Raw genomic sequence first — 20,970 nt, forward strand, 5'->3', positions numbered from 1 at the left:
CCTGGCATAAACAGCTGAGCCGCCCCGTAGAAAGTCGATAGCGCATCCTAAAACGAGCATTGTCCAGGCTGCTGGTGTTGATGGTCTGTGCCGTGCAGAAGCGAAAAAGAGAAGCATTTCTCCCTGTTGCTGACTGAGCGAGCTCTCGAAGATATTGACCCGTGAGAGACAACTTGTTCAGGGGCAAGTAAACACAAATGCTACCTCCTTGCATGCTTCAAGCTATTCGGACAAAACGAGAGCGTGGTGCTGCGTAAACACAAAAGATCAGGAAACCTTGGAAGGCCAAATCGAGAAAAACACAAACAATCACAAATACTCCTCAATTGTAATCCATAACATACCTATCCATCCCACATACCATCCATCTCAATGCATAATATACCTACTCAATCCCAAACATAATACCACCCTCCCTAACCCAACAAAGGTATCTCCTAGACAGGCCACACCAAACCAAGCCAAACAACGGGGTATTCGCTTTCCCGAGGAAGAAAAAAAGGATAAACAAATAACCACAACAAGACAACAATGCCTATATCCATCAACAATCCCAACCATTCATCCAACCCATCTATGCAGTGTCATCCATCATCAATCCCAACCCATGCCAAACTGAATCCAAATGCTAGTAAAACCAACTCAAGATGAAGAAGCCGCAGGTCTCCCCCTCCTCTTGGGGGCAGGCGTCCCGTTAACAGTGGTCATCCCCAACTTGGCAACATCAGTCCGTCTCGTCGGCCTCCCAGCGGCCTTCTTGATGCCCGAAGCCGAAGCAGTGGCAGGCTTGGCAGGCGCGGCCGCAGTGGCCTTGGTAGCAGCTGTCGAAGCAGCAGGCTTGGGCAAAGCAGTCTTCGCCCTTGAAGGGATAGCCCGCTTGGGAGCCGTGGTGCTCTCAGCAGAGACAACCTTCTTCATAGGAGTCGGCGTCTGCAGTCTGGTAGATCTAGTGCTGCGTCTTGTGGAAGCGGCAGCGACAGGCGCGGCAGCCTTAGCAGCAGCAGTCTTAGGGGCATCAACTTTAGTGGCAACAGACTTAGGAGCAGCAGCCTTGGGAGCAGCAGCCTTGGGAGCAGCAGCCTTGGGAGCAGCAGCCTTGGGAGCAGCAGCCTTGGGAACAGCGGCCTTGGGAACAGCAGCAGTTGATGTGGATGCCGTAGCGGCAACAACCTTCCTTGTCCTGGTTTTCGGAGGCTCAGGCTTGTTCTCTGCCACTGACGCAGCCTTTGATACAGTAGGAGGAAGCGGCACCTCGGTGATGGTAGGAATAGCGAGCTCATCCATATCATCATCATCCTCCATGGCCCGTGACATCATGAAGTTGGTCGTTGTGGTGGTCTTGACGACAGGAACATCCTTGACATCGTTCGCATCGGCAGCCGGTAGGACTGGGGACTCGCCCTGGTAACTAGCCAGTTCCTCAGCCCACCTGACGTTCTTGACCGTCCGATCTGGGTTGGTGCGCGGCTCCTTGGGCTCGGCCTTAGCCTCGTTGACTTTCCACGAAGAGTCCTCAGCATGCCTCGCCAGAATCACAGCAGGGTGGACAGCTTGGCCCTTGTTCTTGCGGGTGTTGACCCTCGTCATGGTAGCCAAGTCCTTCTCCTCGTTGCGCTGCCTGGCCATGTTAAGGGTGGCATCCATGGTGCTGTCATCCATGGCTCCCATTCCAGGCAGCCGCACCGGAATCAACGACAAAGCAATCGAGTTTGCCGAAGGTGCTGTGGGCCGGAGAGTTCGAGTGCTCCGGGCACGGGTAGACCTCCGGGGAGCTTCATCATCCGGTGGTGGGGGAGCAACGGGAGTGCTTCTGTCGAGGGTGTTTTCCGAGGAACCGAGGACGCGCTTGCGCCGGCGCTTGGGAGGAGGCGCCTGACTGGGACTATCCGGGGCATCTTGCGGGGCGACCATATCCTTAGCTTGACTGTCCTTTAAATCTTCGAGCTTTCTCTTCTTAACAGGGCTGGGGCTGTTGGGGCTCTTCTCACCCAAGGGCTTCCTATCCGCGGGGGTATCGGCCTCTGCATTGAGCATGGGCGAACCGGTAGAGGAGGTGATGGTGCTCATTGACCCAGACCGACGCTTGAGACGGGAGTTTTGCGCTATCGAGGCTGCTGCAGCGGCAGCGGCGGCGGCCTTTGCGTTCTTATCAGCAGTCACCCGCGTCACAAACTTCCGCAGCAATTCCGCCTCCGAGTCGTCGTGCCTCGCCTGCAATTGAATCGTATCGTTCTCTGGTTGAGGGGGCGGCACCGAGGTGAAATCGTCATCCACTGCCATGGTAAGCTCATCGCATGCTTCATCAACTACATCTTGTTCGACTACTTCATCTTCATCCAGGTCGTCCGACTCAGCCTCGAGTTCATCAGCAAGTGTTGTCACAGCAGGTTGCACAAGCTCAGTTGGCGAGGATTGACGGCCATGAATTGGCGTAAAACCTGAGGCCTCAGATGCGTCGACATTGTCTTCAGTCCTTTGTTCGAGTGTTGAGACCTTCCCTGTCTCCTCGCTTTGTGCGATGGGCGTGGCCTGAGGGGGTGTGCCAGGCGCCAAGACTTTGGCCTGGGGTACAATAGCCTCGTCCTCGGCTACCTGGGGAGACAAGGGAGCATCGCATTCAGGAGTGGGAGAGCTTGTCTTCTCAACCTCAACGGGTTCCTTCTCGTCTACGGTATCTTGAGCGAAAGGGTCGACAACCGTGTCCGCATCGCTCTCAAATGAGAGGGCCACAGGAAGAGGGGCGGTCTCTGGCAAAGATACCTCTTCATCCTTCGCATTGGCCTCGGCCTCTGGTTGAGAGGGACTGGCAACAGGCGAATCGGTAGGCTGCTGTTGTGGCGAGGCAATTGGGGGCGAGGTAGTTGTGGTGGTGACGAGATGTTCAGTAGAGATGTCGACACTGCAAATGCTGAGGTCTGAGAGCTCGCATGTATCATCCATCGAGGCAAAGCTATCCTCATGGGCGCCTGGTGTGGAAGGTGAACCATCCAACTGGTTGAAACGGGGAACCTCGTCTTTTCTGGCGCTGCGCTTGATACTTCGCTTGATGCTCAACTGGAGAACAGCATCAAGATCGTGGTTCTGGAGAGGCGTTGAGGGACTACTAGGGGCCACCCTGGTGCTGCGAGGGGTTGAGGGAGCGGCAGGCATGTCGTTCTTCTCAATGGAAGATTCCTCAGTAGCCTTGAGAACAACGCCTGGCTCGATGAAAGAGATAGCCTCATGTTCTTCGATGACTATGGATGTGTCTTGGACCTCGACAGCAGAAACGGCCTTGACGGGGGATTTTCTGGGAGATTTCCTCGGAGACTCAATGATAGTGGACTCCTCGTAAATGGTTGACAGACCTTCGGGTTCGTAAGGGGTGAAAGAAATGTCGCCTTCGGCAGCCTGGTGTTCATAAACCGGTGACTCCTCGATCTCTGCGACTTGCTCTTCCTTGACAAGCGCGGACACCTCTTCCACCTCCGTGGGTTGCTCCTCAGGGGCTGGCGACTTTTCAACCTCGGCTGGCTGGTGTTCCTCGACCGGTGACTCTTCGATAGAGGCCGGGAGCGGGGTAGAATCCTCGAGAACTGATGGCTCGTCCCCTGCATCGGTCGCACATGGAGCAGGGCTAGCTGCTGCCTGTTCTGGCTGTTGCTGCGGGCTGGCATCCTTGGCTGGTGCGCTTTCTGTCATGTCTGAGATGTCGGTCATAAGAGGACTGAAGAAACCATCCAGAGGTGCAGATGGTTGAGGAGTTTCATCGAGTTTATCGACACCAAAGGCGAATCGCCTGGGGGTCGAGGCAACAGCCTTGGATGGTTCACCAAAAATGTCCAAGTTGGTCTTGGCATCAATCTCGATAACATCCTCCTTCGAAGACAGAAACCCTCCGCCTAGCGTACTGCGGCGCCCCTTACCACTATCCATTCCTTCGGCAATCAAGGCGTCAAGGTTGTTGAAGCTATGTCGTCGATTTGGACTATTGCGCACAGCGTCCAGACGGGAGATGCCAAGAGATTTGCGTTCAGTTCTACGAGCAGCTGCAAGAGAAATGCGTCGACGAGCTTCGTGTTGAGGTTCCGCAACGCTATCTGATGTCGGTTGGTCAAAGATGAGGGGAACGGGACTGTCGGTATGTTGCAGCTGTGAAGCAATGGCTCTTGGCGTTGTTGCTGGTGGCAGCATCGCTCCAGGGGTCGAGGTAGCAGGTGAGGGTTTCGAGGGAGATTTCTCTGGCGGGCTCATCTTGGGCGATTCCAACACCACCTTTGTTGGAGTTGCGTGGATTCTGAAGGCCCTGAGCGGTGAGTCGGACACCTTAATGGGCGACAACATCGTAATTGCGGGCACCTTCTTGACAGGCGACAGGGCAGACGCCGATTTCTTGGTGGGGGAGAGCCTAGGCATCAGCAATTTCCTTGGTGATTCGTCTCCGTATGGAAGGAGAGTAAAACGTCTACTGAGTCTGCGCGTTGATCTGTTCAGTGAAGCCTTGTCGTCGATCTGGATCGTTGGCTCGGCGGCCTGAGGAGCAGATGGTATCTCGAAGTCGGTAGTCCGGTCCATGTTTGGTGGAATTGGCCAACGGGAGTTATGTCGCTTTCTTGGTACCCAGCTCAGTCGGTTATCCGGGAATGTCGCGTCCTTGGTGGTGAAGCTCGTCTCCAAGGTCTTGGCTTCCTCGTTAACTTTGTTCACGAACGCTGTCGACAATGTTAGTCCCTCCCCTCAAGCACAACACGATGCAAGATGAGCGTACCTCTCGCCTCGCCCAAGTCCACACTTCCAATAAGGCGTGCGTTCCTCGGCCGGTTGGTCCATTTCGCATCACCGTAGACCGGAACATGAGCACTCCCCCTCACGCGCTTTCGCGGGTTCTGGCCCCGCGCATCCTCAAGCTCGGCCATGTCGCGTAGATAGGCATCGCGCGCAGGATTCGACCCACTCGAACCGGGGACGCGTTTCCAAATCTTTCGCTGTTTATGGCCTGCCACGGGGTCGACCGCAACGCGCTGCCATGGTTTTGGGGCTGGAATCCTTGGTGGGAGGAAGGCATTGGCTGTGACTCGGGGTCTGGAACGTAAATACACTGTCAGCTGGAATGTCCCCCAAAACTCCCTAAGGGGAAAAGTCGAAAGACATACTGCTCTGTAAAATGCAAAACATCATCAGTTTGCGCGGCGGCGGCGGCCCGTTCCAAGCCACCTGCGAAACCGAGCATCTTGAACCCAAAGTCGCTGTGGTGGATCTCGTGAAAAACTGAAGGTTATTCTTTTGGCGCGCAAATGCAAAGTTAAAACAGGACGAAAAGTAATGATTCAATGCCTGCTACTGCTGCTTCATGTCGTAAATAAGTGTCGCTCGAGCACCAATGACGTGTTGTGGTGAAAGCTGCAGAAAAGAAACCGCGAAGCTCGCCAGCGCGTGTCGGTTGATCCCCCGGTTCCCAACGAATTTCAAAGTGGACATGGGTTTGAACTTTGAAGGAAACGGGCATTTGTTTACATCTTGAATTTCTAGCCAATCATTGAGCACCGCTCTCTTGGAAGACTTCCCGGATGGTCCTAGCGCTCCGAGTGCTCAACACCCCACGCTCCACACCGCCTTCCATCCTTGCACATTTCGGTCTTATCAGCACGTGAGCTCCTAATCTCTCTGTATCGTTCAATAATGGTGGGTCCTAATCGGCGCAACATTTCGAGGAACCTTGAAGCCGACGACAGCCCACCTCACCTTGCGATGCAATTGCTGTTGCCATAACACGCCACTTCGTCCCCCCCCTCTAATCCCGAGCGACAGCAATCATAACCATGTCCAAGAACCCAATCCGTCTTCCTCCCCTCCCGAGGCTTCGGGTCCGAAACCCAAACAAGCGCGAGCAAAACCCCTGCCTCACCATCATGTCCTCTGTCCTCGGTAGGTCTGCTCTGTTTTCCGACAAGGTCCACAGGAGCTAACTCAGAAACAGCGTGCTGGGCTTCCGCTGGCCACACTGGCAGAGCATGCAACACAGTCGAAGACGCCCTCCGCGCCTGCATGGACGCTCCCAAGCCCCCTCCGAAGCCAAGCAACACCATCAACTACCATCTCCAGAGACTGTCCTCGAAGCTTATCAAGCAAGCGTCCAAGAACAAATAAACGGGTTGTTATGAAAAAGGAAGGAACAGGGAGAAGGAGATGAGGATGAACTAGACGGGATTGATTGCCACCTCCTTGACCAACACGCCGTGGGACAACGGCGAAGCCCTGGGTGTTGACAGCCGTACGAGGGGTTACTGGTGAAAGGGAAAGCCTGTGTTGCGCTGGGAAATGGACGGCCATCTCGACGTGGAGGAAGCGCATGACGGAAGCCGCGACTTATGGAGCTGGGCAGCGGAGCAGGGGAACGTTGGTATAAACAAAACGGGCCGAGCAAATTGCATCGGGGAGGGGCGTTAGTGCTTTTTTGGCTGTAACAGGCTTTGACAAATACCCGCCGTCATGAAGATGATGGGTTTGTATATAAAATGTACAATATGAAAAATATACGTAAATACCCAACACCACCACGGACAGACTTGTTGGGACGGCCAGTTAGCCTTGGTCCAGCACTTGACCATCCGACAGCTCTAGTAACATCTATCCAAAGCTCACTCTCCACCAGAAAAGTGCGAATAACATTCTGAGGGCTGCCAGAGAAATCTCAAATCCCAAAGCCAAAGAGCTATGCCATGGCTATCTGCGTCGTCTTCAATATGACAAGTGGAACAACCTGAATAACACAGCCATCAGAGTAAACGAATGTCGAACCCTGGAAAAAAGGAGGTAAATACTTACCGACCAAAGTCTGTGTTGTAAGAAATGAAAAACACACGTATCCTACCGAACCAATTCCGCTTCCACAAAAACCTTGATTTACCTTACTCTCATCCTAAAACATTCCCCATCAAAGACTCATAACCCTCAACTCACAGGAAATACCAACTTGTCATTCCAAGTAAAACCCGGTAGACTTCACGCTGATAAATCACAAGCATATGTAACACCTAGATAGCACAACCCAAATCAAAACCTTTATCATCTGTATATATCAAGACTGACAAAATTGTAAATCTAGGTAGGTACCCCCTCGATCAAACCAACGTCTTCCAAAATTCCAATAGGTACCCATCTCTAAAAGAACAACACTACAAACCACCACAGAAATATTTTCCCCCCAGAATCAAGGTAAAAATGAGTGTCAATACCCCCCCGCCCCCCACCAAAGACGTTTCCGCAAAGGAGTGTCACCCATCCGCTCATACATCATCATCCTCACATCATCCATGATCACATAAGAAGCGTCTTCAGCCCCCAACAACACACCACAGCAAACCAACGCTGCAAAAAACAACAAAAAATAACTGGGTATTCATGGTACGAACAAAGTACGAACGCAAGATATAAAAAAAAAGACCAAAAGAAAAGAGTCTAGCAACATTCAACAATGACAACAACATCATCATCATCAACACCCCTCCCAACACCTTCCACTGTTCCTCCCCCCTTAATATTACCTCATCATCACTTATAACTTCTCAACTACCACAACAAATAACCATAGCCACCGCGTCAACCATACCTCCCTAACCCCACAAATAAAGATAAAGAAAACGAAAAGAAAAAAAATGAACGTCTGTTTTGGATCTCCAAGAAAATAAAAACAAGGAGAAACCCCCTCAGCTAAACCAAGGCCCCCTCCCAAAAAGCCTCGAACACGCTCCACCTCAGCAAAGGTCTCCTCCTGAATAAGAATGACACAGTATGGGATATGGTTTGTGTCTATAATGTGGTGTTATGGTGTCCATCTTCGTTGGTGTTGTCAAGGTAAGCTGTGCCATGGTTTTGGCTGTGGTGCTGCGGTGGAATGATGATCCTGTCGGCCGTCAAGCAGCAGTGTCGTGGTGTTGTGATGTGGTGTGCTGGCTTTGCTGGTGATGTGGTATACTGTCGACGCTGAAGTGTTCATCCTCCTCCCCCTCTTGCTGTAACCACGTCCCTCTCCTCTTCTCCGTCTCAAACCCCATTCAAAAAAGCAACCAGACATAAAAAACATTCAACCGATCGCTCCTCTATGAGTTTGATGATGAAAATCCCGCGCAAAGATTGGAATAAAACGAAGAAAACAAAAAAAGGCTGATGATAGAAAGGAGGGTATGAGATAATGCGATGTGTGTGCTTTGAGAACAGGACAAAGGAAAGAGCTCTAGGAAGGCACTGTGTATGGGTGTCGTCCCAGGGCGAGATGTATAGTGTGGTAAGCTGCGTGAGATAGTGGTTAAGAGCGAATTGCTCCATCCTTCTGCGTGTCAGGCAAAGGAGAAGAGAATAGTTTGACTGGTGGTTTACATCTCACCGACACAGAAAAGTTCAATCTCATCCATGCCTTGAGAACCGCGCATGCCCTCTTGCCACTCGGAAATGGCAATTTGGATGTCCTCATCGCTTTCAATGGTCACAAAGTCGCCATCTTCATCCCGATATCGCAACCTCAGCTCTCCCTTAGAGATGCTGCTGTTGGTGAATTTGCTGAGCCGGTGATCGATGCGGTCAATCAGGTTCACGTAGTTGAGCTTGTCAAAATGAACGATAAGAGTAAAGTAGTTGCCGGTATCGTAGTTGACCCTTACCCGGAGTTGACTGGAAAAGGCAGTGTCTGGCGTGGGAGGAACCATGGATTGGCTGGAGGTGATCGGCGCCGTTACCAGACCAGGGGCAACGGGCCTCGAAGGGTCAACGGGAGCCAACGGTGCCAGTCCAGGAGGCGGAGGGCCGGCCGGTGGTGGGATGTTGGCACCACTGCCGGGTGTACCTTGACGGGGATAAACAGGTTGTGTTGGGAACTGCGCCATGCCGCCATACTGTCGTTGACGTTGTGCACCTGGGGAGCTGGTGTTTGTGCGCAATGGCAGATCGTTTGCGGGGCTGCCCGTGTTGCTCCTTGGGATATTGGAGTCATGCCGTACATGGATGGGGTGAGGTGGATGGCCCTGGTTCAAATGAGCAGGGATTCCTGGGACTGCTGGAACGGACTGGCCAGTTCGGGCGGCTTGCCCATTGATGTCAGGCGTACTATAGCTACGGCTGCGCTGCTGCTGTAACTGGGCCGCGTGCGCCGAGTCACGTTCGCGAGGCATTACTGGCATGGATGGACCTCGGGGGTTCCGTCCATTTGCGGTAACCATGCCATACGCATTGTTTGGAGTAGACCCATCTCTTGATGGGGCTCGGGGTGCGGCAGGGGCTGTATAGCGATTGCTATCCTCGGGTGCCCATCCAGGTTGCGGTGTGCCCGTTTTCGGAAATGGATAACCTGTCTGGGAAAAGATACCACTTGTGGTACTCGTCCTGCTGGACGCTGGAGACTCGGCTACTGGCGAAAAGTAGGACTCGGCACCACGAAGTGGCGAGGCCTGGTTGGTCTGGATGTTCAATGGGGTGGGAGGCTGAAGAAGGGGGAAGCTCGACGGCGGTGCTCGAGCGATGCCTGCCAGGGATTGCGAGCTGTCGTTGGTGGCTGAGCGTGTCCGCAAGCTGGTGCTCGAAGCATTGCGCGGCATTGTTCCAGGTAACGCCATGGGCGGGTTGTACGCAGCCGGCGTGGCAGTCCCCGACGGTGCGATCAAAGTGGACGAATCGTCATCATCATCATCGTCCTTCTCGGCGTATGGGTTTTCCAGTCCACTACTCTGGGAAGCCATCCACGTGAAGTTCGTTGCCGGTCTCTCCGGGCTTTGTTGCACCTGGCCTGTCTTCTCCTTCCGTTGCTGTTCCAGTCCGGTCGCCCACTTCTTCATCATTTCCTCATTCTGGAACTTGATGATAAAGTTCTCCACGCCGGGATCACCCTTCCACCAAATTTGGACAGTATATGAACCAGTCTTCGACAGTGCTACCACATCGGTCACATTCGTCATAAAAATCCGACCCTTAAGCTGGAGCTTATTGTTTTTGTTGCGAACCTTCGGTCCAGTCGACTTGGTCTTGTCCTTCTTATCCTTATTCTTGCCTGGGAGCAACTCTTTGCAGCAAAGCAAGATGTTCTCAAAGAGATAGATCTCATACTGCGTGGGTAACCCATCAGCATCATATATCTTGTTGTCAAAGACCCCCCTGATGAAAAGGTAATTTGCACTTACGTCCTTCTCTTGATCACTCTTGCCCGGGATAACGGTGTAAACACCGTGCAATATGAGTTTCCCAAATTGGCTGACTTGGTGGTTTTTCCAGTCGTCAACCCTGCCCATCAATTCTTCCAGTGCTTCGTCGAGCTCTGCGCGATCGACTGCTTCGTTGGCCTTTTGTAGCACGCGACTGGCTGCTTCAATACCTGCCGAAAGGTCTGCTCTGACTGTTTCATCGTCACACTTCTTGAGCAGTTCCTATCTCCAAGTCAGTACACGGCACACCAGTAACATGGGAAAATACACTTACGTTCAGAAGAAGTGGATATTTGACCAGTCTTTGCATCGGCTTCAACAAGAACCCGTCAAGCGTGTTCAAGTCGCAGGCTACAGCGTGTGCTGCCGTCTGGATCTTGTCAAACACCTGACTTGCTAGTTTGCCAGCCTTTTTCTGGTTTGCAATGAAGGGCTGGTAGCAGTTGTTGAATACCTCCTCGTAGGCTACAAATGGGCTTCCCCATTCTTGCCTGGCAGCCGGCATTGAGTTTGTCGTTTCTACCCTAATTAAGAATTTGCGTTGGCAGTCCAAGATGGCATTGATGTTAAGGAAAATGTTGTGCACAACATCTCCTGGAATTATGCCCCTCTCTTCTAGTGTCTTCTTCAAATCCTGTAGGTTCTCGAGATCCTGGACGTACTTCCGTTCCGTGTCTACCATCTCGCGCACAACGTAGTCTCGGTGGCTCATTTGAGAGCCTGGTTGCATCATATCGTCTTCGGGATAAGGCTGAACTTCGAGCATAAGACCCTTGACCTCGAGAAGATCAAGAACATAATTGATTACAGAGGTAACCTGAACCATTGTTAGCAAAACACCCAACTAGATCGGTGGGAAGGAATAAACACACCTTGACGAAACCCGTCGTGTCCTGTCCTGTCAAATCCGTAATGATGAAAGAATCAGCTGCGGGAACATTGAGCTTGGATTTGCAAGCCTCGACAAATCTCAGGATCGCAATCTTTGCCAGCTTGGACTTGTTGGCTCCAGGGGGTTCATCGACCTGGAGTGGCACTTCGGGTTGGAGAGCATTGTAGATAGCTAGCAGTGGAAACCCTGATCGCAGCAGCTCCCAGAGAGATTCCACTGGTCCCTCCATGGATTCGGCGGCCATTTCATTGAGTTGCTCTAGATACCCCTCAAAGCCGGGAACCTTGGCCAGCCGCTGCTTTAAAGAAACGCATATCTGGTATAGAGAGCGCGACGCATCGGCCTTTTGGTTGATGATGTTATTGGTGGCCACGACATTACCAGTGGATGATGCGGCGAAGGTTGTGGCGTTGTTCAGAGAGTTGAGAGACGTCGAGGAATTGGTAACTGGAAAAGTGGACGAGCCAGAAAGCTGGCTCACGCGTGGTGGCGCGCCAGGTACAGTCATGCTGGTTAATCTATCGACAACATCCATTGTTGCGGCAGGGCCGGTGTTCATGCGGAGTAGGGGAGCATGGGCCATAACCAGCTCTCCATCCGCAGACCGCCGTGTGGATTTGCCTATAGAGGCAGTAACCGGAGTCGGCGTCGACGTTGGGCCTCTACAGATCTCGATCGGTCGGTCAGGGGAAGGAATTGAATTCGGGATACAACAGCGACGCAGCTAGGTGCTCGCTGTGTAGGGCGGATGAATGTCAGGTCGGTCGGCTCGCGGAATGTTGCAACCTAGCCAGAGCTGAAGTCTACTTTTTTCGAGGATCTCGAGTCGCACCGGGTATTGTCGAGGCTAGCTTGTCGGCTCCCGCCTTGTTTGCCTTGTCCCGCAGCGCTTGCTTCCTCGCCGCCACTTTGTATCGCTTGTCGCCGGAATGGCAGGTGCTGGCCGCGGCGTCTCTCTACCGGTTGCTAGTGCAAAGTGCCCAATCCGTGATGCTGCGAGCTCGACGTCGCAGTCTATCAATGTCGTCTTCGTCGTCGTCGTCGTCGTCGTAGTCAAGAGCGTTGCAACACTGTGTCTATGCTCCGGTCGTCTCGTCGGGCGTGGCCGATCCCAGTTCCTGCGTGGTGCTGCTCTCTCCCGTGGCTGGGGTGGCCTTGGCTCGTCGGCTCCCTTTCTCGCGGACAGCGTGTGGCTGAGTGGTGGTGATGTGTCGGTGTGCGGTCGGGTGTGTGCGAGGTGTTGCGCCGGCTCGCGATGTCGCAAAAAGTGCGAGGATAACGTTGACGAGAGTGCTACTCGATCTCGCGCACGTAGCGGGTAGCGGGTGCGGTGTTGAGATGTGGTTTGAAACGAAAGGTCGTGGCAAGGACCGCTCTCGGAGATGGTTGGTTGGCGTGCGAAAAGGATGAGCCAGCCCGGGGTTGGGGCGTTGTCTCTTCAGCGTGTGGGTTCCAGTTCGCTGTGGTCTGTGGTGGTGGTGAGTGCTGAGTGGTGCCCGTGGGAGAAAATGGGGGCCAAGAAATGTGCGGGCGGGGCGGGGACAACGGCCGGGTGTGATCAACGGCTGGCGGCCAGTGTCCCTAACTTTAGGTACTTGACCGCTAGCCTGCCCGCTGACGAGATTCCGCTTAGGAAATGTCATTTTGGCCTTCATTACTGCTGGGAACGAATGTAATGCATTTTTGATTTGTCTATGTGACTGTCGCTGCTGCTGTGATGGGCCACCCTTGGCTATAGAATCGCAACATGAATGTTGATGTCCCCTTCTCAGCCTTGTTAGTCGTCAATGTCCCTCGCGGTAACGGTAACGTGCTCTCTGCAGGAGAGTGACATTCTCCCCCGTCTCCCTCTGTGTGTGCCTGGTCGATCGGCCAATAGGTCCAGGACAAAGTGCGGTTTACCTGACAATTCCATGTCGTGCCGTTCCGCATGACTGTTTTTGGAATCAAGTGTCCTGTGTCGAGTGTGTTTGGGAATAACACATCCCTCGAGCTTTGCCGAAGCGTGTTTCGAGCCTCCATCGTCCAAGTACTTGTCTACCCGATCTTTTTGCTGTTCTAGAGAGAAGATAATAACTCTTAGAGATCAATGCTTACTATAAACAATAGGGCCGCGAGTAAGTGAGTGTAGATGAGTTATTGCGTTCATGTACATTCAAATCAGAAGGGGTCCAACTTGCTCCATCTCCCATCTTGGTACGTGCTCCATACTGGGGCTTGTGCCTTGCCCAACCAATTTCCAACTTTTTAAAGCCCTCGGAAGACGGCAGCGTTTTCCTTATGGCTTCCATTTCTGAGATGGTTGCTCTTCTAGAATATCTCCCTCGTTGTCGTCTTTGCCGTTTCCAACCGGCGATGCATGAGGCGGAGGGGTCGTGCCCCTCCATCAGGCATCAGGCATGATTTGGGGTGGGTCCAAAATGTTTCAGGCGTTTCCCCAATCTTCGGCGCTAATCCATATTTGACTTCCAAGTGGACCACTCCCTAAAAGCTTAAGCCAACTCTTGACAACCCCAACCCTTCTAAAGCACGGCAACGTCAACAGCAATGGTCCCGTCACCACGTTGCTGTCAAAGAGCCTGCAACAAACTCGGAAATCCCGCCGTCAAAGATCTTTGTCATTCCATCAGGCCACTGCAAGAACAGTCAACAATGAAATTCTCTGAGTCTTCTCGGGCCCTGATGCACCCCGAAATTCCATTTTGAGACCCGATAGTGTGGTTGCGGAATTTTGGAAGAGAACAAGATCTTTTCCATGATCACCTATGACGAGTCTGTGCTCGTCTCTCCTTTAAAGCGTCGAGTCATCCTAAAATCGAAGCCACTAGGCTTTACCTGGTGTTGTTTGAAAAAAAAAAAGGACCTGGGGCTTTCAATGTGGTACCTGTCTGGTTGTACATTTTGAACGGCTTCAACCACTCAATCATATAAGCCTTTCATTATTAGAACAATCATCAACACATCCACCAGAGTAACTATAAATGCCCACATATCAGCTTGGAGTTCAGCCTCGTCGACGGTGGCATCTAATGGAATCCAACTCAGCGACTAGAATAAAGCGGGAAAATAAAATGCATAATCTCATCAGAAGCCGCCGAGTGTAAGGAAAGGTTTTACAGCAAGAATACACTACCTACTCAAAACCGACTTTTGGTGATGGCTCTGTGCTGTTGTTCCATAACTTCAATTTGAGGTGTAAGCGGGGCTAACCGCTTTAAGACCGCAGTAGACCGCTCGGACCACAAAGTATGAAAAGTGGGACCAACCCCCAATGCCGGGTTTGTCAGCGACGCAAGACTTGATGATGTCGATGCCCCGAACATAGAAGGCCCAGCCACTGCTGAAGAAGAGGGAAACAGGTATCTTCGAGTGACACACGCCAAAGGAGACTTGTGGAAGCATGCACAGCGCTTGGCTTCTCTCAGCCTGCCCACCAGCTAGAAATCAATCATTGCGGAGGATTCGCTGACCAGCGCAGCGAATCGCCAACGGACCCAGCTCTGGAGTAAAGGCACGTTCAGTCGCCATTCCAGCTTCCAGCTCCGCACTGCCCTGTCAGTGGTCTTTGGAGCCTGAACGCAACCGCCATTGTCCAGGCACACAACCACAACAACTCACACTTGCGCATCTCGCTCTCGGGCGCATTACAAAACAGAGTCGTCCTTGTGTCTTCGCTTTACCTGCCAACCCGAGGTCGTGTCCGTAGCACCAGGCTCTCGCATTCTAGGAGCGACAGACCCCAACTTTTCCGCCCGCCGACTCCTGGCAGCGCGCTTACTCCGTAGTGTTGCAAATCATGGCTGGTTTCGCTTCCCAGGCCGACGAAGGTTACTCAGAAGACCCCCTGACCGCGATTTCCGCTTCTGCATCCTTCTCCCACAAGACGCGCGACGATTCGGTCTCGGCCCTGAGTTCCTCTCAAGCTGCATCGGATTTCCCGGCATGGATGCTTCAACATATATCTAACCTCTCCATCTCTCGCAAGACCGGTACGTTGCGCTTCAAGCTGTTCCATCAAACAAAGGCTAGTGGCCGCGGCGGGTGGCTGATGCTCCGGTTGCACCCATGCCATGCTTCCCCATGATCCTATGGTTTTGATATTGTGCCGACTCCAACTCTAACCTTGACACCGGACAGAACTTGCGATGGCGCTCTTAAATGACCTTCCTACCTCTGTAATCTCGGAAATAGTAGAACACCTCAACCCCAGACTCAACATCGACTTCATCCGCTACCTGCCCCCCGAGGTGTGCCTCAAGATTCTCAGCTTCCTCGACCCCGTCTCGCTCATCAGCGTTGCGCGTGCATGTAGAACATGGTACGGCCTCGCTTTGGATCGAAAGCTGTGGGAACAGCTGTATTATATGGAGGGCTGGTCTGCAAAACCGAAAGAGATCGCCGCCTGGGAGAAGAGCATCAATGGAGTTCGTCAGGGAGTGTCACGGCGAGTTGACTCGGAAACTGAGGGTCATGCGCATAAGAAGCGCGCCATTACCGTCTCTTCAAACCTCGATGCCGACATGGATAGTGTCATGCTGGACGCGGGAGCAATAAAGCAGGAGCCCGCCGAGATAGACGCGTCAGAAAGCAGTCTGTTTGGCGGACCGACAGGAAGTGCTGACGGTGGTAGCATCTCACGAAGACTGGATGATCTGGAAGTAAAGAGTGTTGGCTCAGGTTCGGGGTCGGCGAACAAGAGCGCCTCGCTGGACAAGGGCAAAGGGAGGGCACGCTCACCGGAATCCAGTTCTTCAACGCGATCCAAAGGCAACTTCTTGGACACAGTACTAGCCACGCCCCTATCAAGATTACCGAGATCCACGCTATGGGTTCTGGATGACCACGACCGCAGATATAAGCTTAATTGGAAGCACGTATACACAATGCGCCGACGCCTCGAGTCCAACTGGGACCTAGGAAAATACACAAACTTCCAGCTACCCCATCCTAATTATCCAGAAGAAGGGCATGGGGAATGTATTTACAGTCTGCAGTTTAACCCACAGTATTTAGTCAGCGGCAGTCGAGACCGGACGATCAAGGTGTGGGATTTGGAGACACGGCGCTGCCTCCGCACCTTGTCGCAACATCGCGGGTCGGTTCTCTGCCTGCAGTTTGACTCTGACCCCGAGGAGGACATCATCGTGTCAGGCAGTTCGGACTCGGACGTGATCATTTGGAAGTTCTCGACCGGAAAGGTGATCCAGACACTCAAAACTGCCCACCGGGAATCTGTACTCAACGTCAAGTTTGACAAACGGATCCTGGTCACTTGCTCCAAGGATAAGCTGATCAAGGTCTTCAACCGCCGACCTCTGCGCGCTGGCGACCTTGGATACCGAGAGGTGAGCCCCGTGCCCACCACCATCAACTACGGTTACAACATCCCTATGGCTCCCGAGGACCTCCCACAAACTCCGGCTTGGACTTTGATCGGCGTATTGGAAGGCCATAGTGCGGCCGTCAATGCTGTTCAGATCCACGACCGGGAAATTGTGTCTGCAAGCGGTGACCGCCATATCAAGGTTTGGGATTGGCCGACTCAGACATGCAGCCGCACAATTGTTGGCCATACCAAAGGAATCGCATGCGTTCAGTACGATGGCCGGCGAATTGTCAGCGGTAGCAGTGACCATGAAGTAAAGGTGTTTGACAGGGCGACAGGTCTGGAGGTAGCGAGCCTTCGTGCGCACTCTGCTTTGGTACGGACGGTTCAAGCTGGATTTGGAGATTTGCCCTTCCAGGCCGAAGATGATGCGGAGGCGGCAAAGAAGGTGGATGAGGCTTACTTCAAGGCGCTCGAGGCAGGGTTACTTGACGGCACAAACCGCCCGAAAGCTGGTCGTCGGCAGGGAAATGCAGGATCCAGAAGACCGGAGGACATCTGTGCCTACGGTGCAAAGCTCCCACCTGGAGGCGGAGGGGGCAAATATGGCCGGATCGTCAGTGGCAGTTATGATACTAGTATTATCATCTGGCGCCGAGACAAGGAGGGCATCTGGAAAGACCAGCAGCACCTCAAGCAAGAGGAAGCCGCTGCCGTTGCGGTCAAGCTGGGACGGACAACACTTCCCCCGGTGTCGAATTTCTTGGATGCTGCTGCTGCGGCGATCCCTTTACACCCTTCGGTGCGACCGGGTCCCTCGCAACAACCCGGCGGTTCGTCAAGCACGCTCACAGCAAACAATTCCCTACCAACACAGACCGCGAGCGCACCACCAAGCACATCGGCCGGGCCTTCAGTACCGCCTCCGAGACCGGATAGCGAACAAATACGGGCGCTAATCGACGAGGCAATCCAAGCAGGCGCCCAAACCTTTACACGCGCCATCGGCAACCATCCCATCATCTTGACACAGCGACAGTACATTGAAGGCAAGATCGACCGATTGCAGAACGCTGTCACACGGAGTCAGCTTCGACAAGCCTTTTCTGGTGCTTTGATTAGAGCTCAATTCGAGCAGACCAGGCTACGACGGGAGGCTCAGCGGAACGCGGAAGCGATTGCGGCAGCAACGAACGCACTGGCGGGCCCTTCAACATCTTCACAACAACACAGAAACAATACCGAGCCTGCTCAGGCATCATCATCATCGTCGTCATCAGCAGCACCGGCGTTACCGGCAGCTCGACTGTTGACGGCTAGCCAGCAGCAGGCGGCCGTAGCTTATCAGGCACATGCGGAACTGGCTTCTGGGGGACATGGACGTGTGCATCAGGTACAACTCCCTCCTGCTCCTTCTTTCACATCCAACCCCACTGCCCCGGCTCCTGCTCCTGTTCCAACCCCTGTTCCTGTTCAGACAAATCATCACCCTCATCATCACCATCCACACGTTGCCCATCATGCTCCGGTTGAGGGTCACGACGCGGCTAACCCGGCGCGCGTGTTCAAGCTTCAATATGATGCGAGACGGATCATTTGCTGCAGTCAGACGAGTGTGATTGTGGGGTGGGATTTTTGCAATGGGGATAAGGAGTTGGAGCAGGCGGCGCAGTTTTTTGGGCCGGTGGAATAGATGGGGGGATGCAGGAGTGTGAGATCTTTGTTGGAGTTTTTGGAGGAAAATGGGTGCTGCTGTATGGGTCTTAAGAAAGGTGCATGTGTATAGCTTTGTAGTTTGTTCTCAGGAACTTGTTTCTTTTTTTTTTTTTGCCTGATCATTTTTTGGATCGATACATAACGACATTTGGGAGCGGGGAAGTGGTATTGAATTAGAAGGGGTTTTTTAATCATAGCATTATCCGACCGGGAGATATACGAGAGAGGCCATGATGGCTCTTCAGCAGGTGTGTCTGTGGCAATGGTGGGCGTTGAACAAAACTTTGTTGTCTTTTTTGCCTATAAAATGTACCATGATCCCCACACTCCATTCCTTGTACACACCCGCGCTCTCTCCCGTCTTTTTGGGGGAGACCTTAACCAGCAGCCTCCTTGACCTTGCCGGCCTGCCCAGCAACAGGCGGCTCATCGATAAACTCGGGCACCTCATCCTGCATAAAACTCGGCAGCGAATTCATGTCCCCGCCCATCATCTCCCTTTCCAACTCGACCTCCTGCCCCAAGGCTTCGAGCTCGGCATCCAACTCTGCCTCGTCCACATCTTCGGGAATGTCATAACTCCTCGCCAGGCTTTCCTGTATCTCATTCCCCACGTCCAGCAGATCCGCCATCTCGTCCTGCAGGCGCTCAATCTTGTCGATGTCGACCTTGCCGTACTCTTTTTTCAGGGCCTTGTTTGTTTGCTTTAGTGCGTCGATGGTGACCATTGTGTTTTTGAGATTGTCCTGCATTGTCTGGGCCTGCTCCATGTTCCAGACTTGGGACTGGAGCTGGTCGCGCTGGGCTTCGTATTGTTTGCGACGCTGGAGGACTTTGAGGGCTTTTTGCTTTAGGGCGGTCTTGCCGGGGCCGTCGCGCATTTTGGAGAGCTTGGTTTGGTAGGTTGTTAGCTCGGTGTTGAGGGCGGAGAGCTTGACGTCGATGGAGGAGATGCGGGTGTCGAGGGAGGTGATGGCGGTGTTGAGGGTTGGTTTGGGGGCTTTTGGGGCGGGGGTGCCGAAGAGGCGGTTCATTTTGGCGGTTTTTGGGCCTGGGAAGGGCTTGGAATTTAGGGGGGAGGTTGTTGTTCGGAAGAAGGGGTTGCGATGGCGATGATCGCAATGGTGGTGGTCGCGATAGTGGTTTGGTGGTTGGGTTTGGAGGGAATGCGACAAGCGATGGTTGGCTGATGACGACGATGGGCAAGGCAGCGATGCTTGGAGGGGCTTGTGTGGGGGGGGTGTTTGTGGGGAAGCGGTTGTTACATAAGCGAGGCTTTCGCTTATCGGACTTTGCCAAGATAGAATGGCGGGCAACGCCAACCCCGATGCCGATTGTTTGGTAATCTAGGTATCAAACAGTACTCCCTTTGCTCGGTTTTTAGAATGCTGACGAAGAGTATGGTTGACATCACTGGCGACGATATAAAGGCAAGTACTACCTACCTTAAGTCTTTCATTTTCTCAATATCTGTACTGTATCGATCACTTTCTACTCTAAATTCTCCAAAAATATAATTTGGTACCCAAAGTATCTTAGCCTCAACGACCACACCATCGCTGCAATATGGCATCCAACACCATCCTTGTCATCGGTGCGACAGGCCAGCAAGGCGGCGCCGTCGTCAAAGCCCTTCTTGAACTCCCAACACAGACCCCACCGCTCCGCATCCTCGCCCTGACCCGAAATGCCCAAGCAGACAGAGCAAAGAAGCTCGCCGAGTCTCACAAGGGCGTTCTTGAGCTCGTTGAAGGCGACAGCTCAAAGCCAAAGCCAATCTTTAACTCGCTACCCAAGGGGTCAGTCAACAGCATCTTCATCGTTACCACGCCAGCCATGGGCGGCTCCAAGCTCACCGAGGAAGAGCAAGCGCTGCCCTTGGTCGATGCCGCTGTGGAGCACGGGGTCAAGCACATCGTCTTCAGCTCTGTCGAGCGCGGCGGTGATGAGAGAAGCTGGGAAAACCCTACCAGTGTCCCACATTTCCTCGCGAAGCACAACATCGAGATTTACCTTCGCGACAAGGCGGAGAAGGAGCAGGGCAAATTCACCTGGACCATTCTTCGACCAGTGGCTTTCCTCGAGAACTTCAAGCCTGGCATGTTTTGCGCAGTATTCACGGCGATGTGGGCGAGCGCCTTGAGTGCGGAGACGAAGTTGCAGCTTATTAGTGTTCGCGATATTGGCAAATTTGGTGCCATAGCACTTACTGAGCCTGCCAAGTGGTCAAAAAAGGCTGTTGGTCTTGCGGGCGATGAGTTGACTTTGGATGAGGCTCGGGCGAAGTTTGACAGCGTGACGGGGAAGAAGCTGCCGCAGGCTTGGGGTATCTTTGGAAAGGTAATGCTTTGGGCTATCAAAGAAGTTGGCACTATGTTCCAATTCTTCGAGGATGAGGGTTACCACGTTGATATTGAGGCGAGGAGGAGGGATGTTCCGGACCTTCAGAACTTTGCGGCGTGGCTCAAGGCGCCGAGCAATGGGTGGACAAACTGATCACCTCCAATACGGCTTTTTTTGCTCTCAGTTGTTTATGTAGACGCTGCGACGCCTACCTAATCAGTCTGTACTAATACCATTCGTAATCTACCGGGACGGCGTGTCTTCCAAGAGCAACCGTTCTTGGCGTATCTGTGTTATCGTGGTGATTCAAAAGAGCTGATCACCTGCGCCAGAGGGAACAATTGTTCCGGGAGTCTTCTGAGGCGGAGCGATAGTTCCGGAAGTCTGAAGTCAGTTCAGTATGTGAGCTTCGGTAAACACGGCTATCACGGCATTGATCATCCGCACCGACAAGTCGGTTGTGAATGCCACGATGATTGCTCAGGAATGCATTGACGTGCCTGTACACATCGAGAATACCTAGTCTT

The 20,970-nt window shown here is 53.0% G+C and overlaps 6 protein-coding genes across 6 annotated transcripts; 3 read left to right on the forward strand and 3 right to left on the reverse strand.

Annotated features, from left to right (window-relative positions):
- Window positions 1–134: 134 nt before the first annotated feature.
- On the reverse strand, window positions 135–5,453 carry QC762_510040 (uncharacterized protein). Its single transcript, XM_062891413.1, has 6 exons — window positions 5,133–5,453; window positions 4,748–5,061; window positions 1,989–4,691; window positions 1,126–1,895; window positions 345–1,065; window positions 135–249 (listed from the first exon to the last, which is right to left on the reverse strand). The coding sequence occupies exons 1-5, from the start codon at window positions 5,207–5,209 to the stop codon at window positions 643–645; spliced, it is 4,287 nt and encodes a 1,428-aa protein (XP_062742764.1). The 5' UTR covers window positions 5,210–5,453; the 3' UTR covers window positions 135–249; window positions 345–642.
- Window positions 5,369–6,533, forward strand: MRP10 (40S ribosomal protein mrp10). Its single transcript, XM_062891414.1, has 2 exons — window positions 5,369–5,904; window positions 5,957–6,533. The coding sequence occupies exons 1-2, from the start codon at window positions 5,799–5,801 to the stop codon at window positions 6,124–6,126; spliced, it is 276 nt and encodes a 91-aa protein (XP_062742765.1). The 5' UTR covers window positions 5,369–5,798; the 3' UTR covers window positions 6,127–6,533.
- Window positions 6,534–7,025: 492 nt separating this feature from the next.
- On the reverse strand, window positions 7,026–13,147 carry CDC24 (Guanine nucleotide exchange factor for Cdc42p). The gene is made up of 4 exons (XM_062891415.1): window positions 11,039–13,147; window positions 10,441–10,983; window positions 10,146–10,388; window positions 7,026–10,070 (listed from the first exon to the last, which is right to left on the reverse strand). The coding sequence occupies exons 1-4, from the start codon at window positions 11,639–11,641 to the stop codon at window positions 8,352–8,354; spliced, it is 3,108 nt and encodes a 1,035-aa protein (XP_062742766.1). The 5' UTR covers window positions 11,642–13,147; the 3' UTR covers window positions 7,026–8,351.
- Window positions 13,148–14,382: 1,235 nt separating this feature from the next.
- QC762_510070 (uncharacterized protein) lies at window positions 14,383–19,250 on the forward strand. Its single transcript, XM_062891416.1, has 3 exons — window positions 14,383–15,047; window positions 15,196–17,777; window positions 17,955–19,250. Exons 1-3 carry the CDS (start codon window positions 14,855–14,857, stop codon window positions 18,075–18,077), a joined length of 2,898 nt encoding a protein of 965 aa, XP_062742767.1. The 5' UTR covers window positions 14,383–14,854; the 3' UTR covers window positions 18,078–19,250.
- Window positions 18,478–19,134, reverse strand: VPS60 (Vacuolar protein-sorting-associated protein 60; the record flags this gene model as incomplete). Its single annotated transcript, XM_062884010.1, has 1 exon — window positions 18,478–19,134. One exon carries the CDS (start codon window positions 19,132–19,134, stop codon window positions 18,478–18,480), a length of 657 nt encoding a protein of 218 aa, XP_062742768.1.
- Window positions 19,251–19,666: 416 nt separating the features above from the next.
- Window positions 19,667–20,596, forward strand: QC762_0087260 (uncharacterized protein; the record flags this gene model as incomplete). The annotated part of the gene is made up of 1 exon (XM_062884011.1): window positions 19,667–20,596. One exon carries the CDS (start codon window positions 19,667–19,669, stop codon window positions 20,594–20,596), a length of 930 nt encoding a protein of 309 aa, XP_062742769.1.
- Between the last annotated feature and the right edge of the window lie 374 nt (window positions 20,597–20,970).

The sequence above is a fragment of the Podospora pseudocomata genome, chromosome 5 (genome assembly GCF_035222375.1).
Source record: "Podospora pseudocomata strain CBS 415.72m chromosome 5, whole genome shotgun sequence".
Classification (NCBI taxonomy): domain Eukaryota; kingdom Fungi; phylum Ascomycota; class Sordariomycetes; order Sordariales; family Podosporaceae; genus Podospora; species Podospora pseudocomata.

Excerpts from the sequence above, each read along its gene's own strand:
- QC762_510040 (XM_062891413.1), bottom strand. The coding sequence starts at position 5,209 with ATGCTCGGTTTCGCAGGTGGCTTGGAACGGGCCGCCGCCGCCGCGCAA. Across the intron at positions 5,062-5,132 it reads GTTTTGCATTTTACAGAGCA|ACCCCGAGTCACAGCCAATG; the intron begins GTATGTCTTTCG and ends TTTACGTTCCAG. Across the intron at positions 4,692-4,747 it reads GGACTTGGGCGAGGCGAGAG|CGTTCGTGAACAAAGTTAAC; the intron begins GTACGCTCATCT and ends CATTGTCGACAG.
- MRP10 (XM_062891414.1), top strand. The coding sequence starts at position 5,799 with ATGTCCAAGAACCCAATCCGTCTTCCTCCCCTCCCGAGGCTTCGGGTC. Across the intron at positions 5,905-5,956 it reads CATCATGTCCTCTGTCCTCG|CGTGCTGGGCTTCCGCTGGC; the intron begins GTAGGTCTGCTC and ends ACTCAGAAACAG.
- CDC24 (XM_062891415.1), bottom strand. The coding sequence starts at position 11,641 with ATGGCCCATGCTCCCCTACTCCGCATGAACACCGGCCCTGCCGCAACA. Across the intron at positions 10,984-11,038 it reads ACACGACGGGTTTCGTCAAG|GTTACCTCTGTAATCAATTA; the intron begins GTGTGTTTATTC and ends ACAATGGTTCAG. Across the intron at positions 10,389-10,440 it reads AATATCCACTTCTTCTGAAC|GAACTGCTCAAGAAGTGTGA; the intron begins GTAAGTGTATTT and ends ACTTGGAGATAG.
- QC762_510070 (XM_062891416.1), top strand. The coding sequence starts at position 14,855 with ATGGCTGGTTTCGCTTCCCAGGCCGACGAAGGTTACTCAGAAGACCCC. Across the intron at positions 15,048-15,195 it reads CTCCATCTCTCGCAAGACCG|AACTTGCGATGGCGCTCTTA; the intron begins GTACGTTGCGCT and ends GACACCGGACAG. Across the intron at positions 17,778-17,954 it reads GACATGGACGTGTGCATCAG|CTTCAATATGATGCGAGACG; the intron begins GTACAACTCCCT and ends CGCGTGTTCAAG.